Here is a 14,386-nt window from a genome sequence, read left to right as displayed (position 1 = left end):
ACTGTCTTTGTTAAAATCGAAATCGTTCAATCCGTGTTCAATACATTTGCACATACTGTTTCACTCCATCTTTCACGCATATAAAAGAGTGACAGGTATGCTAAAGAATATAAGCCCTGGTTCTCAGAGAAGATAGTTGTTTTTTTCTAATTACACCAAACAAGAGAGAAGAAAACTTGATAAGACAGTATCATTCTTCCAGATGATGCTCGGTATAGGTCTCAGTTTATTTGCCCAACAATCAGGACCAAGCCAAAGATAATGAGGGACAAAGGCCCCAAGTCAGGCATACTTTTTGAATATTACTCTAATTAACCTAGAAAGTTAACATAAACAGCAGACATTTGTATCACTGTACATGCTCTGATATATGGGATTACTAAGTGAGTAATTCGCAGTAATTTACCAGAAAATCAAAAATTTACGAAGGACAAGGCAAATATGAGAAAAAAAATCAAGCACATATAATGTTTGAAGAAGGTGTTACATTAAATAAAAAAACGGTGGCTGACGAAAAAAATCGTCTGTATGAAGTTGTTTCTTTAATAAGTACGTTTTACAATCATTTTCGATAGGAATACTTTCATTCAGCCTCACTAATACGCATTTGTTTCCTTACGAGGAGGAAGTCGTTTGAGGAAATAAGAAAAGGGGCGGAGATACGTGGGCACGCGCACGGGTTTCATTCGTTGGAGGAGCGCGCTTCAACAGTTTCAGTAGATTTTTTAGAAGCTCCTGCTCGAGCTGATCTGTACCATAAGTTATTTGTGATTAGCTGCGGGTTGTGTTTGGCGATCGGCAGTTACACCGTCGTGAAGCTACCGCCAAACCGCGCCGCCGGCAGTGGCTTTTACTTGGGATGGACGTGCTTCTTTTGGAAATGCTACATTGTTACTGGTCTTTTTTCTGAGGGTCGGATCTTTTGTTGGGAATGTTAAAATCCGGGACCCTCACAAAGTGAGGCGAAGTATACGTACCAGTGAAAACAAGAGCAACGGTAATGAATCTGACAGAATAAGAACCTAAGGTGCTCTTTGTTAAGGGGCGTATCTTATGTGCAAGTTATCCTGGAGAGACCGCAACTGTTTGAGCAGAGGAAGGATACGGGACAGCAAGTCAAGCGGAGGAAACCTTTCTACTGAAACAGTTCACCATTATTCTGAAACGTGTGGGGTTTGTTCTTTTTTCAGTTGAATGCAAATGTGTTGTAAATGCTGATTTGTACGAGTGGAGAGCCGAGATTGGTTACAAGCAGCAGTACCACTATTTTCAATGATTGTTCATTTACTGGCATGTTCTGCCATAGTCTGGTGAAGGCACACAGTGCTTTAGTATTGGAAAACATTTTGATTGTTTACCCTTGGAGTAAATATTAGCTTATTTTGGGAAGACACGTTCGTGTTGTATACATTTGTATGTCTATTGTACGTAATTAATGGACACGATCTGGCGTTTTGTGTAGCAGTGATTCTGGATGAAAGGAAATTAGTCTTTCGGCTGTCTCTCCCGCTTGGTTTTAGCGCAGAGGCAGTTTTGTTTGACAGTAGCGATCGGTTTAGAGACTTGCATTTACTGAGGGAACCATACTTTGTGATAGCTTTAAAGGGATTTTCATCACTAATTTAGAGGAATAAACCTCGAAACGACTTTTGGAAGTCCAGGTTTATTATTACTCAGTAGTTTCCGAAACGCTGACTCTGGATTATTGCTACTAGCAAACATTTGGTGGACATCTCATTTTCCCCCATTTTGTAAGGATGGAGGAATGGAGGCAGTGTGGACGCTGGCTCATAGACTGCAAAGTTTTACCGCAGGATCATAAGGTGGTGTGGCCCTCTGCGATGGTATTTGATTTAGCCCAAGCTTTAAGGGACGGGGTTCTCCTCTGTCAGCTGCTCCACAGTCTGTCACCTGGATCTATTGACCTTAAGGACATTAATTTCCGGCCGCAAATGTCCCAGGTAATGGGGTAAGAGGGGGTGGTAATAATATAAAAAGTGCATTTTCTAAATTTAGTAAAAGTGAAGTGACTGTGACCTTTTCTTTCTAAACTGCAAATTGTCCAAAGCTTATGTACCCATGTTTTTAAAATACAGAATGCAATGTACACATGTATTTAGTTGGGATACTCCAGTTTGTTTTTGCTTTCAGATTTACAGTAAGTAACGGGTCCCAGCGATTAACGTTGCTGCCTTACAGCGCTTGGTTCTCTGGTTCTAATCCTGGCTAGTGCGCCTTGTGTGAACGTGTGGGTTGTATGGGTTTGCTCTTGTATAAAAAAAAATGGAGCTATACCAACTGTTTGTTGGGAAAGGCTCCAGATTCCCAGAAACCCTGAATAGAATAGACAGTTTTATAATCCATAATGAGTTTTGCTTTCTGTACATCTTCATGGAAAATGCTTAATTTCCTAAGTGAATTATAAAAAGTTGCTATATAGTAACTTATTTTTGGTCTCCTAGCATATCTGTTGGTTGGAGGTGTATCTCCTGGTATCCTGCCACTCTACTGTACAGAATTTCGCAGAATGTCCAGATTTTTGTCTGAGAGTTTTTGTCTGTCTCTTCTAAAATTTGTAGTTTTCTGGCAGATCATTGAGGACTGAAGTCACTAATGATAGACAGTGGGTTTCATGACAGACAATGGGTTTCAGAGTTTATATCCGTTAGAAATTGATAGATTTATAACGTCATTTAAAAACTTTATCTGATTTTTAGCCTTTGTCCCGTACTTATGTACTTGCTTGCTTATTTATTTGTTGTTTTGTCTTGGATTCTTGCCATAAAACTATGTCTGGCATACAGAATAGGAATGACTTTGATAAGGCATTTGCTCTGTTTCTTCCGTCTAGTAGGCAGAATTTGTGCACCTTTAGCCTAGTTTCTGACAATCGTTTAGCTGCTTACATTTTCTGGCAAAATGCGATCCCTTCAGTTTAAAATAACGATATAATTGACGTCCGGTGTGCGGAGCACTGAGTAATAATTTTAAATTTGAAGGAAGCCTGGCACGCAGCTTTGTACTTATTGTAGGTGCAAGAGGAAAACATGTGTGTGAACACAATCTTAAAAACGTTTACAAAATGGAAACATGCAGCCAGTAACCAACGTTTTAGTCAGATATTAAGTGTAAATGCAAAACCAAAATATATAACAAGTGACAAAATATTTAGCTTAAAGCATAGCCATGTTTGGAAATGTTGAAAATGCAAGAGGTTTCGAGAGCTAAACTCTCAAGGTATTCGAGACTATGCAATACTTTTTTAGGAGCTATGCTTCCTTTCAGTGGCAAAGCTTTTCAGTTATTTCACCTAAAATGTGGACACTATTAAAATCTGTTATAACATTCTTTATATATTTGTTGTTACTTAATGTACATGCTAGGGTTACTTTTAAGTGTGTAGATGTGTTTCCTTGGTGTGTTGCCAGATGAGTCGCTTCATCTGACAGGTAAGGTGGTTGATTCTGAATCAGCCTTTCTCTTTATATCCAAAGCTTGAAACCCTTTTGCTGTTTTGTGTATTTGGATGTGTAAGAAACTGAACAAGGCCTGAGCCAAGAAAAAAAATGTGAAGTTACAAGCTTGTATTGTTTTCTTGTTTCTTTCACACCTCTCACTTAGTGTTTACACCTTCTGCCAGATGTTGCTTCCTACACCTTTCTTAGGAATACTGTATAGCTTTCAGTGAAATCATGTAAGTAATGTGAGTTCCATGTTTGTATTATAATGCATAACATTTGCAGAAGCCAAAATATTTTTAAAGTGTTACTCTCCCTAACATGCTTTACTGTATTACTTGGTCAAGTCATTCTGATATGGATCCAAGTGAAGAGTTCTTTGTTGTCATTCCAGTGCAGTTTTAGTTTTACGATTTGCAGGAAATCATGTCTGCAGCAAGCCTTCTCAATAATTTAGAAGTAAAGCTGTTTACTGTGCTTTTGAAGGTTACTGGCAAAAACAGATTAACAGTCTTGCTCACAAAACTGGAACTCACTTCTAACTGTAGGTAGCCCCCATTGCTTTACTGACAACACTTTTTCCAGGATGCTGTTTGCCTCCTTTAAGAGTATCTTTATTCTAGGTATTGAAATTTCAGCACCAGAGAGCAGTCTGCTGTTCTACCTCAGTAGAATGCACATCGTGTGTTGTACATCTCAGTCCTTTGGAAGAAAACTGTACATCTCAGTCCTTTGCAAGAAAGTGAGGGTGAATTTTTGTAGAAGTGTATTGTGATCCTTTTAGGGTTTCTTCAGCTTGCCATCACTGTTTAACAAAATTTAAGTCTGAGACTGCAGCTGCGTTACAGATTTGTGCAGGGGAATTAACCGCACTGTGTATTTAGTAGTTATGGATTTCATTCTGAATGTGTGCAAATAGGTAATGTTTGCAAAGCTTCTGAGAGTGCAGATTTTGTCACTGTTGCTTTTTAAGGAGTGTGTATCATCCTTAGCAAGGATACTTCAGAATATGCAATGTTTTGAGATTTTTTTTGTGATCTGGAAAACATGAAATGTCTGACAGCAAGTAATGTATTTTATTTAATAAATTGCTAACGGTCATACAGCTTTTTTATAATTTGCCTTTACGTTGTATTTACAGATTTTCTACATTTCACTATATACTGTGTGCAGTGGTAATGTTCATGTATCTTTGCACAAACCCCCCCATGTCTTGTAAATGAAAAGTGAAACGTCTTTGTGTGTGTGTTTTGTACGCCTTGCAGTATCCTTTTTTACTGATTGTCTTGTAGAAGAAGTAATAGTGTAACTAACTGTAATTGAGTATTGTGTGTACTCGGAAACCTTGCAGGATGTGCAAACAAATTTTATTCTTACAGTGCTGGGAGTTGGTCTTCATAATTATTGATGAAGCATTCTCACTTTACATACAAAAACTGTAATTTTATACATTTTATTATCAAACTGCTCATGCAATTTCATGACGTTATGACTGTGTCTTATAGAAAACTTTGCAAATGTCCTCATCCCTCGTGATTTTCACCTTAGACTTTATGTGAACACCTTCCTATACGTGATTCACCTGCTTCCAAAGGGTCTTGTTTCTGGCCTTGGATGTTTCAAACATGCTCTAGCAACAACGCAGTCTTAGCCTGGAGGAGTCAGGTTAACAAATTCCTTTTTGTAATAACTACATGCCTCACTTCATGCAACACGTACAACTATTTTCTCTTATTACATACTAAAAGAATGCAGTTTAAAAGACAGCAATACTGTGGCTTATGAAGCTGTATTTTTCCCAGCCCTGCACACAAATTATATTTGGTTTTTAATAATCATATTATAGCATCATTAATAAACTGAAATTAATATACATTTTAATAAACTAGCCTTGTTCCATAACAGTTTACTCCCTCTTGACACTATCAGTGTCATACCATACATATAATTACATTTTTATTTTTTCTTAACTTGATAAAATACACATCAGCGTCATAGTAGTCCTCATCATTTTCTGTCAAAATAGAACTGTCCTTGATCTGTGCATGTAGTGGCATTTCATGTGCAGGTGAGGTTAAACATCTTCTAATCACAGCCTTTAGAGTAGAAAATGCTAAAATTATTACAAATATAATAAGTATGATGACAATACCCTGGATTATGCTAGTTCCCAGGTTACTGAAAATACTGCCTAACCATCCAAAAAGTGTCCAATTTTTGAATGTGCTGTCCAACTCTTTGGTCCTTTGTTGCCTGAAGTTTGTCAGTTTTTCCTGTTCATCATGATAGTCACTAATATATGAAATGCAATGGCTCCCTATGAGAGCACATGACCCCCTTTTCAGCAAGCATTATATCAAGTGCCATTCGATTCTGTAACACCACAGTTTGCATTTCAGTCATTTCTCGATTTGCCATCCTGATGTGATGTGAAATTTCGTTGGCCACCTCCTGTAGAATTTGGGCAAGTATGGTAATTTCAAGCATTGTCCTTTGCACTCCATACCCAGGACTAAAAATTGAAAATACTTGCTCAGTCCAGTGGATTGCTCACTTATTTCTCAGTCTACCTGCTGGTGAGTGTTTGAAATGTTGAATAGCAGGAGTAATATAGCCTACAAAGCAACACCCAGACCAGTTTGTAGGCAACCAGGGGTAGGCAAGATTATCACAGATGTAACGGTCACTTAGCATAACCATGCCACGCCCCCAGTCATAGCTTTTCAAATGCAAAGAGTCTAACAAACTTTCATGCCTGGTGTCATTACATTTGCTTTTCCCTGCTGGTACAGTCCCATTTCTGGCATAACATGTGTCTCCATGTTGTGTGGCTGCAAGTTGAAGAGACACAACTTTTGAAAAATCAGTTACTTTACGCCAGGTTAAGCTGATGTCATGCTACTCACCGCCAGAAGTCTAAACTTCAAAATGCACACACTCGAGACACTTCTCAGTATGGAGAACATCAATACCTGTGCAGTAACAGTAACCTGGTTTAAGGCTCCAGAGAGCACTCCAGCACTACCAGGCTATAACTCATACCATACTTTTTGGCCACAGAACCCGGACTGAAACACACAAAGTGGGGGTGTATCCATATTCATCAAGGATACCCACACCTCCAGGTTAGTGGCACAGCACAGTGCCTCCAAGATCATCCATGTGCAACTAACAACGGACAAACTGCAATTCAAATTGTAGCTTGCTACAAATCACCCACCATGACCCAGGACCCCATTCCACATTTCTGGAGACACTGAAAAATATGAAGGTCCTACCGAACGCCTTAATATTGGGTGATTTCAATTACCCAAACATTAACTGGGAGAACTACTCAAGTACTAACTCCCTTGCCCAACGCTTCCTAGAATTTATAAACTCTTAACGCCCTGGATCAACTGGTCAACACCGCCACCAGAGGTGACAACATATTGGATCTGGTCATCACCAATATGGGTGACCGGTGTTCTACACAGGAGGTCAACTCCTCCCTGGTTAGATCAGACCATAGACTAATCACTCTGGATATCCACATTCTGCCCCCACCCCAATCAAGGAAACTACTGAGAAAAACTTTTCAAAAGCAAACTTCACGTTACTTAAGACCGATGTGTCAAGGTTCACAGCCCCCATGCTAAAGGAGAACGCTGTCCAAGCTGCAGAATCCCTTACAAAGGCATTCTATGAGCACCTGCAAAAATGCATGGATCTTGCTATCCCAAGCAAAACCAAGACTCACTCCTCCAAGAAAAGGAAACCAGTCTGGTGGACCCTTGCCATAAATAAGCTATGCAGTAGAAGGAGGAAACTAGTACAGAAAGAGTAAAATCCCAAGAAGGAAAGCCATCCCTGATCAGTATCAGCAAGAAACTACGATCCCTCATAAAATCATCCAAGGCTAGCTTCGAAAGAAAAATTGCCAAGGACTCCAAAGATAACCACAAAGCGTTCTTTAGCTATGTCAAGAACCTATGTGGAAATTCTCTCAGATCTGCTCTGAGTTAGTGCAGAATGGCACAAAATACACTGAACCGACTGATGTTGCCAACATTCTGGCAGACAGGTTTAGTGCAAACGTCACCCCCCTCTCACCCCCTAAAGGGCCCATAACCATACCAGAAGAATGTAGAGCCCCAGCAATCACTGACGCACAGGTTAAAATAGCCCTATCCAAATCCAAAAACACAGCTTCAGTGGGTCCGGGCGGTGTACAGGCTGTGTCTTACATGAGTACAAAATGAGCTAACCCCTCACCTAAACACACTGTTCAAACTCAGCCTCTCTACAGGCTACGTACCCATAGAGTGGCACACAGCAACAGTTATCCCACTCCACAAAGGTGGAGCCACAATGGACCCTGGGAACTATCGCCCTATAAGCCTAACTAGCCTGGTCTGCAAGGTTATGGAGCGCATCATCATGGAACTCCTTAACAGAGACATTGGGAACCTCCAAACATTGGTCTCTACCCAGTTTGACTTTAAGGGCAGATCATGCCTCCTAAACCTGGTGGACTTCTTTGAGACGGTTACCAAGGCTGTAGACGAGGGAAAGGAGGTCCACACAGCCTACCTAGACCTCGCAAAGGCTTTCAACACCATTCCCCATTCTGGTATTATAGACAAGCTCACCAGCCTGAACATAAACCCCTGCGTCACGAGATGGGTTGCCAGTTGGCTCATGGATAGAACCCACACGGTGAGAGTTGCAGGCTCTAGGTCTGACTCTAAACCGGTTACAAGTGGCGTCCTCCAGGGCTCTGTCCTAGGACCCCTCCTGTTCGGTAAATACTTCTCAGAGGTACAGGCATGCACAGGAGGACTATGGCTGACCCAAGTTCACAGAGGACTGCAAACTGGGGGCCATAATTGACTCTCCGGCTGATACAGACATCCTCCAGAAGGGTCTCGCTGACACTGATACCTGATGTTAAAAGCATGGCCTCAAGCTAAATACTTCTCAGAGGTACAGGCAAGCACAGGAGGACTATGGCTGACCCAAGTTCACAGAGGACTGCAAACTGGGGGCCATAATTGACTCTCCGGCTGATACAGACATCCTCCAGAAGGGTCTCGCTGACACTGATACCTGGTGTTAAAAGCATGGCCTCAAGCTAAATGCCAAAAAGTGCATAATCACCCCCTTTAGAAAAAAACAAGTACCCGTGAACTACCACATACATGGTAGTCCCCTAAATACAGAAAATGTAATGAGGGATCTGGGGACCCAAGTTGATAGTAGTCTCTCCTTTGATAATCATATTGCTAAGGTGGTTAGAAAATCCTTCTATGTGGCCTACCTAATCACAAAAGGGTTCACATCTAGAACAAAAGAGGTTATTGTGCCCCTCTACTCATCACTCATCAGACCCATCATAGAGTACAGTGCCTCATTTGGGATGTACCTTACAAGAAGTACCTCACCAAGAGGATTATTGGCCTCAAATAGATGCCCTATGCAGCCCGACTGAAGAAACTCCAGCTGTACTCGGTTGCATACCACTTACTCAGAGGTGATCTCTGCCTGACATACAGGGCCATGTCCAACCTAGAATTGATGGACATGCTCCACCTAATAAAAAAAAAAAACAAATCCCCAAGAGCCACACACTCTAGGGATCTAAACCTCACCACAGCTATAAATAGGATATGCTGGAGGGATAGTTTCCTGTCCCAGAGACCCCCCCCCCCATGCTTTGGAACAGGATTCCAGTCTACATTAGGCAGGGCCCCTCACTAATGCTCTTCAAGAGAAACCTTGACGAGTGGATGGGAAACAGAAAATTTACCCCAGGGATCACTGCAGTGGTTCTGCTGGACAGAGGCCCAGGGAACAAATGGCTCTGCTGGACAGAGGCACAGGGAACTAATCTAAGGGGACGGCGAAAGGCAACACATTCTGGCTAGGCTTATAGATGCCCTCGGGCAGATAGCCTGTTACTTACCTATGAACCTATTAAGGTCCTTTTCAAATGACACCTGTGATGCAGGGATGGGAATCATGGAAATCCCTGCCTTGGAATGATGAGGAATGACTAACATATCCAGCAGTTTGTTTTGTTTAGATTTTTGGCATATTGCCGAAGGACCAGCAAGAAACTGTTTTCTCTCGACCAGTTTATAGAAGGGAACAGCAGCAGAAACAAAAGTACCTGTTGTCACTGGATTCATCATGGACTGCTACTGAAGTTGACCTTCTCACTGGGCAGATGATTTGTCTGTCACACCTCGATCTCCCTCTGTTTGCTGCGATGATTCGTCTGGGGTCCCTACACGACAGGTCTTCTTACAATGAGACGAATGGATCCACGTTGGTAGTCCTGCACAGCGAACTGCAGTTAGAGTGGTGAGGAGGACCTGGAAAGGCCCCTTCCACCTCGAACTCAGGCAGTTTTTCCTCTGAAAAGCTTTCACGTATACTCAATCACCCGGTTGTAGTTGATGACAGGGTTGGTCATGAGGCTTTGGTAATTTTTTGAGGAGTCTCCTACAATAAGAAATCCTAGCATCATCTGACAAAGTTAAATCGGCATTTCCCACTGGAGGGGTAGCTGGAAGGGCTATGGCTCTCCCCATTAATATCTCATATGGACTCAATTTCCTGGTGGCATTCAGTGAGGCCCTCATACTCATTTATGCTAAGGGAAGGGCTTCGGGCCACTTTAAGTGAGTTTCAGCACAAATCTTCAAAATTTTATTTTTAAGGGTCCTGTTTACCCTTTCCACTAATCCAGATGACTGGGGATGGTTGGGACAGTGAAGACTCAACTTGGTATTAAAAGCTTTACATAACTCTTTAAACAGATTATTATTAAAATGAGTTCCTTGGTCACTGTTAACAATGATGGGTATACTGAATCTCTGTATATAATCGGATAACAATTTTTTAATAACTGTGACTACATCAGCTTTGCGACATGGGTAAGCTTCTACCTATGCTGAGAACATGCATACTACCACCAACATAAATTGTAAATTATTAGTCTTGGGCATCTGGATGAAATCCAGCTGTATATTAACAAAAGGTCACCAGGGTGGAGATAAACATGCAGATTTTCTGTTGGCATATTTGCTTATGTTATATTCTAAACAAATACTACAATTTTGTACATATTGAAGTATCAAAGAGGAGACATGAGGGGCATACCAACTTTGGGTAATTTGATTAAATAAAGCTGTCTTACCTGTATGGGCCGGTAGATGATATACCCTTACTAGGTAAGGTAGCAGAGGCAGGCGCCACCAGTCGGCCGTCCGGATGTCGCCATATGCCATCAGAGGATTTTCTGCCTCCATCCTTGTGCCACCTCAGAACTTCTCCCTGTGATGCTTCAGCTTGAAAGGATGACAATTTTGCAAAATCAAACAGATCATTACTGTTGTTATTGTTGCTGTCAACATACAAAGATGTTTACAACAATTTACTACTGCTTGTTTAGCAGCTTGGTCTGCTAAGTTGTTACCTTTTGTAACAACATTTAACCCCTTTTGATGTGCACAACATTTGATTACAGATAGCTTTTTAGGTAACAAAAGTGCTTCTAACAATGATTTTATGTACCCTGATTTTTTTATTTAATTTCCTGAAGAGGTTAAAACCCTCTCTCTGCCCCCCCCCCCCAAGTTGCCCATAGTCATGTACCACCCCGAAAGCATAACGGCTGTCTGTAAAAAAAAAAAAAAAAAAAAAAAAAATATTGGCCACCTTGTCTTTGGCTAACTCATAGGCTTTTTGCAAAGCCACTAGCTCAGCTATTTGAGCAGAGTGAACACCCTCTAATCTTTGTTGCAACAATATTGTTTCCTCAGTGCGGACTGCTATTCCTGAGATCAACTTTCCTGTTTGATCTCTTCCACAGGAACCATCCACAAACAGATGCATGTCAGCATCGTGTATAGAGGTTGCCTTTAAGTCCTCCCTAGGAGAAAGCAAATAGTTAGTTACACAATCATGCTCTTCACCATCCTCAGCAGTAGGCAACAGAGATGCAGGATTTAGAACAGGATAGCGGATCAGAGAAATAGATCAGAAAGAAGTGTCAGTTCATATCTAGTTAGACGTGTCAGTTCATATGTAGTTAGATGTGCAGTCGAGAGTGGCTGAGTTTTCATTTTAAGCAAAAGAGAGGATACAGAATGATGGACAGCTACTGTGAGATCATGCCCAAGCACCAATGATTGTGCCAGAATAACAAGAATGGCAGCAGCGGCAACTGCCCTTAAACAGGGTGGAAAACCTTTTGCAACAGAATAAAGTGCTGTGCTGTAATAAGCTAATGGACGATAGGTGTCCCCATGTTTTTGTGCAAGTACTCCTTGTGCGAATCCATTTCTTTCATGACAAAGTAAAAGTCTTATCGTAGTCTGGTAACCCTAAAGCTGGGGCAGTAGCTAAAGCTTGCTTCAAGTTCTGTAATGAATTTTCCTCTTCACTATTCCAAAGGAGAGGCTCTGGTGTATCCTGATTTAAAAGATTTGTCAAAGGTTTGGCAATTTCTGCGTAGTTAGGGATCCACTGTCTACAGTATACTGTCATACCTAGGAAAAACCTAAGCTGTCTGAGTAGTTGGACGTGGGGCCTTAGATATTGCATCAGTACAAGATGGTAACACTTGCCTGCTACCCTGGGATATTAAATGACCAAGATAACGTACCTAAGATGACCACAATTGTAGTTTTTCTCTAGAAACTTTGTGTCCCTTTTCTGCAAGGATAGTGAGAAGATGCAAGGTATCCTGCTGACATTGCTGAAAGGAATTTGATTATATTAGTAAATCATCTACATCTACATAAAACAGACCCACCTGGAAATGTCACATTATCCAAATCCTTTTTTAGAATTTGAGAAAATAATGAAGGAGATTCAGTATATCCTTGTGGCAACCGTGACCAGGTATATTGCTGTCCCTGATCAGGGTGAATAGGTATAGAAAAGAATGCTGAACATAAATCTGTCACAGAAAAGTAACTAGCTGTAGGTGGTATGCAACTCAGTATTGTTGCTGGATTTGGAACAGCAGGAAAAGTAGGTAGTACTGCATTATTTAGAGCTCTTAAGTCTTCTACAAATCTATAAGTATCCTTTCCTGGCCTTTTCACTGGAAAAAATAGGAGTATTACAAGGGCTTTTAGCTACCCGCGGTGGTGGTGCTTCGGTAGCGTTATCGCCTCACAGTAAGACGCTGTCCGGTTCGAATCTCAGCTAGCGCGTCTTCTGTGTGGAGACGTGCGTGAATGGGCGTACCTTCGTTGGTTGTGCGTCAGGGCTGGTAACTCTGCATGTAAAAATCAACTACCAATCATTAGCAGACCGGAGTTCCGCTGTGGCGACCCCTAACCGGGAAAAGCCGAAAGAAGACTACTACAAGGGCTTTTAGCTAGTATTATTATTCCTTGCTGTATTAGAGACTGAATTACAAGTTTGATTCCCTGCTCTGCTTCTGGCTTTAGTGTGTGTTGTGGAACTCTGGGGAGAGGTTTTGATGGATTTAATTTTATTTTTACTGGCTCTGCTGATTTCAGTATACCTACTTTATTTGCATGCTTAGTCCACAAGTTGGCAGGTACCTGCTGTAGTAACTCTCCATCTGTCTGTATGCTTCCAGCAGGCTATTCTTCAGCTTCTGCTAAAACTGCCAATACTTCCCGCTCAGATTCTGTTGGAGCATTTAGATACACCCCTTCTGGGGTGCAAAGAATAGTACAACCCAGCTTACATAACCTTCCTAGTAGGTATAGTAGTAGGATCTCTTCCTAGTAGGTTTACTGGTGCAGTAGTACTCGGAAGAAAATAATGCTTTTCTTCAATCGGACTTAAAGAAATGGGGATGGGTTCTGAAACAGGATACGTAACCGCCGTATTTGTTACTCCAACTGCCTTTATTTTCTGATACTGGTATTGATTATCTGAAGTAATTTTTAGCACAGACCTAGTAGCTCCAGTATCCACCAGAAATGGGGTTTTCTTTGAATTTATTTTCATCTTAACGTAGGGCCCATTTTGATCTATTGGCAGTAGAGGGTTAAGATTCACTTTTGTATTATTTTTTTTACCTAGTCAGTATGGAGCTTCTTGACTCCTTTCAATCGGAGGAGGTGGTGGAGGAAAAACTGCATTATTATAATTTGGTTGCCTCTTAATCCAAGTGTCTTAGACTCTTTGCATTTGCCTGTGTGGGCACTCCCCTCTACAATGTCCTGCTTCCCCACAATTAAAGCAAGATGTATTAGATGAAGCTGGAGGGGCACTGCCAGCTCGTTGCCAACCAGCTGCATCTTGTTCCCCTCGACCAGCACTTTTTCTAAATCCTCTAGCAATTCCTCTAACCCTTGGGTTTTCCAGCTGCCTGATTTGTAAAGTTAACAGCTTATCCTCCGTATCCTGCAGAAAGGCTGCTGCAATAGCTGGCTTAGCTTTCTCTTCTGGGTCTGGTATTCCTGAATGTCTAGCAAATGCTGTTTTAAGGCGACTCAAATAGTCTGCAGGGGCTTCCCCTTTATTTTGTTTACATGCCTGTATTTTAGACCAGTCAGTCCTAACTTGATACGCACCTGTAATCTTGTTTAACAATGAGGTTCGTTTTTCTATTAATGCATTTCCTATGAGAGTGAAATCTGTTATTTCAGCCCTTTCCAGTAACTGCTTTCTTATTTCATCTGAAGTAACTACCCTCAGCAGTTGATTTAAATCTGTCAAAGTAGGATTGTAACACACTATTATAGTTTTTAATTATTCTTTGAATTTTAATGCATCTTCTCTAATATTTGGAAAATTTTTAGACCTAGTATGCAAATCAGCAGGGGTCCAAGGATGATTAACAAGTTCCCTGTTGTTGGCCCCCAAAATTTCCTTGAGAGGTGCCAATAGATCCCCTCCAGAGGTTGTAATCTCTTCTTGTTGTACTCTGTCATGTGAGTGTGTATGGTGAG

General features: G+C 41.2%; 1 protein-coding gene across 1 annotated transcript in view; it reads left to right on the top strand.

Moving 5' to 3' along the window:
* Positions 1–723: 723 nt before the first annotated feature.
* VAV2 (vav guanine nucleotide exchange factor 2) overlaps positions 724–14,386 on the top strand; it is a 3,316,635-nt gene continuing 3,302,972 nt past the window's right edge. The window contains exon 1 of the mRNA XM_044058536.1: positions 724–1,961. Within this exon, the coding sequence (XP_043914471.1) occupies positions 1,758–1,961 (204 nt within the window). The 5' untranslated portion in view covers positions 724–1,757. The remainder of the gene's footprint in view (positions 1,962–14,386) is intronic.

Source organism: Protopterus annectens, chromosome 16.part0 (assembly GCF_019279795.1).
Source record: "Protopterus annectens isolate FY-2018-M chromosome 16.part0, PAN1.0, whole genome shotgun sequence".
Taxonomy (NCBI): domain Eukaryota; kingdom Metazoa; phylum Chordata; order Ceratodontiformes; family Protopteridae; genus Protopterus; species Protopterus annectens.
Note: the sequence above shows the minus strand (reverse complement) of the source record. Positions and strands in the feature narration are given on the sequence as shown.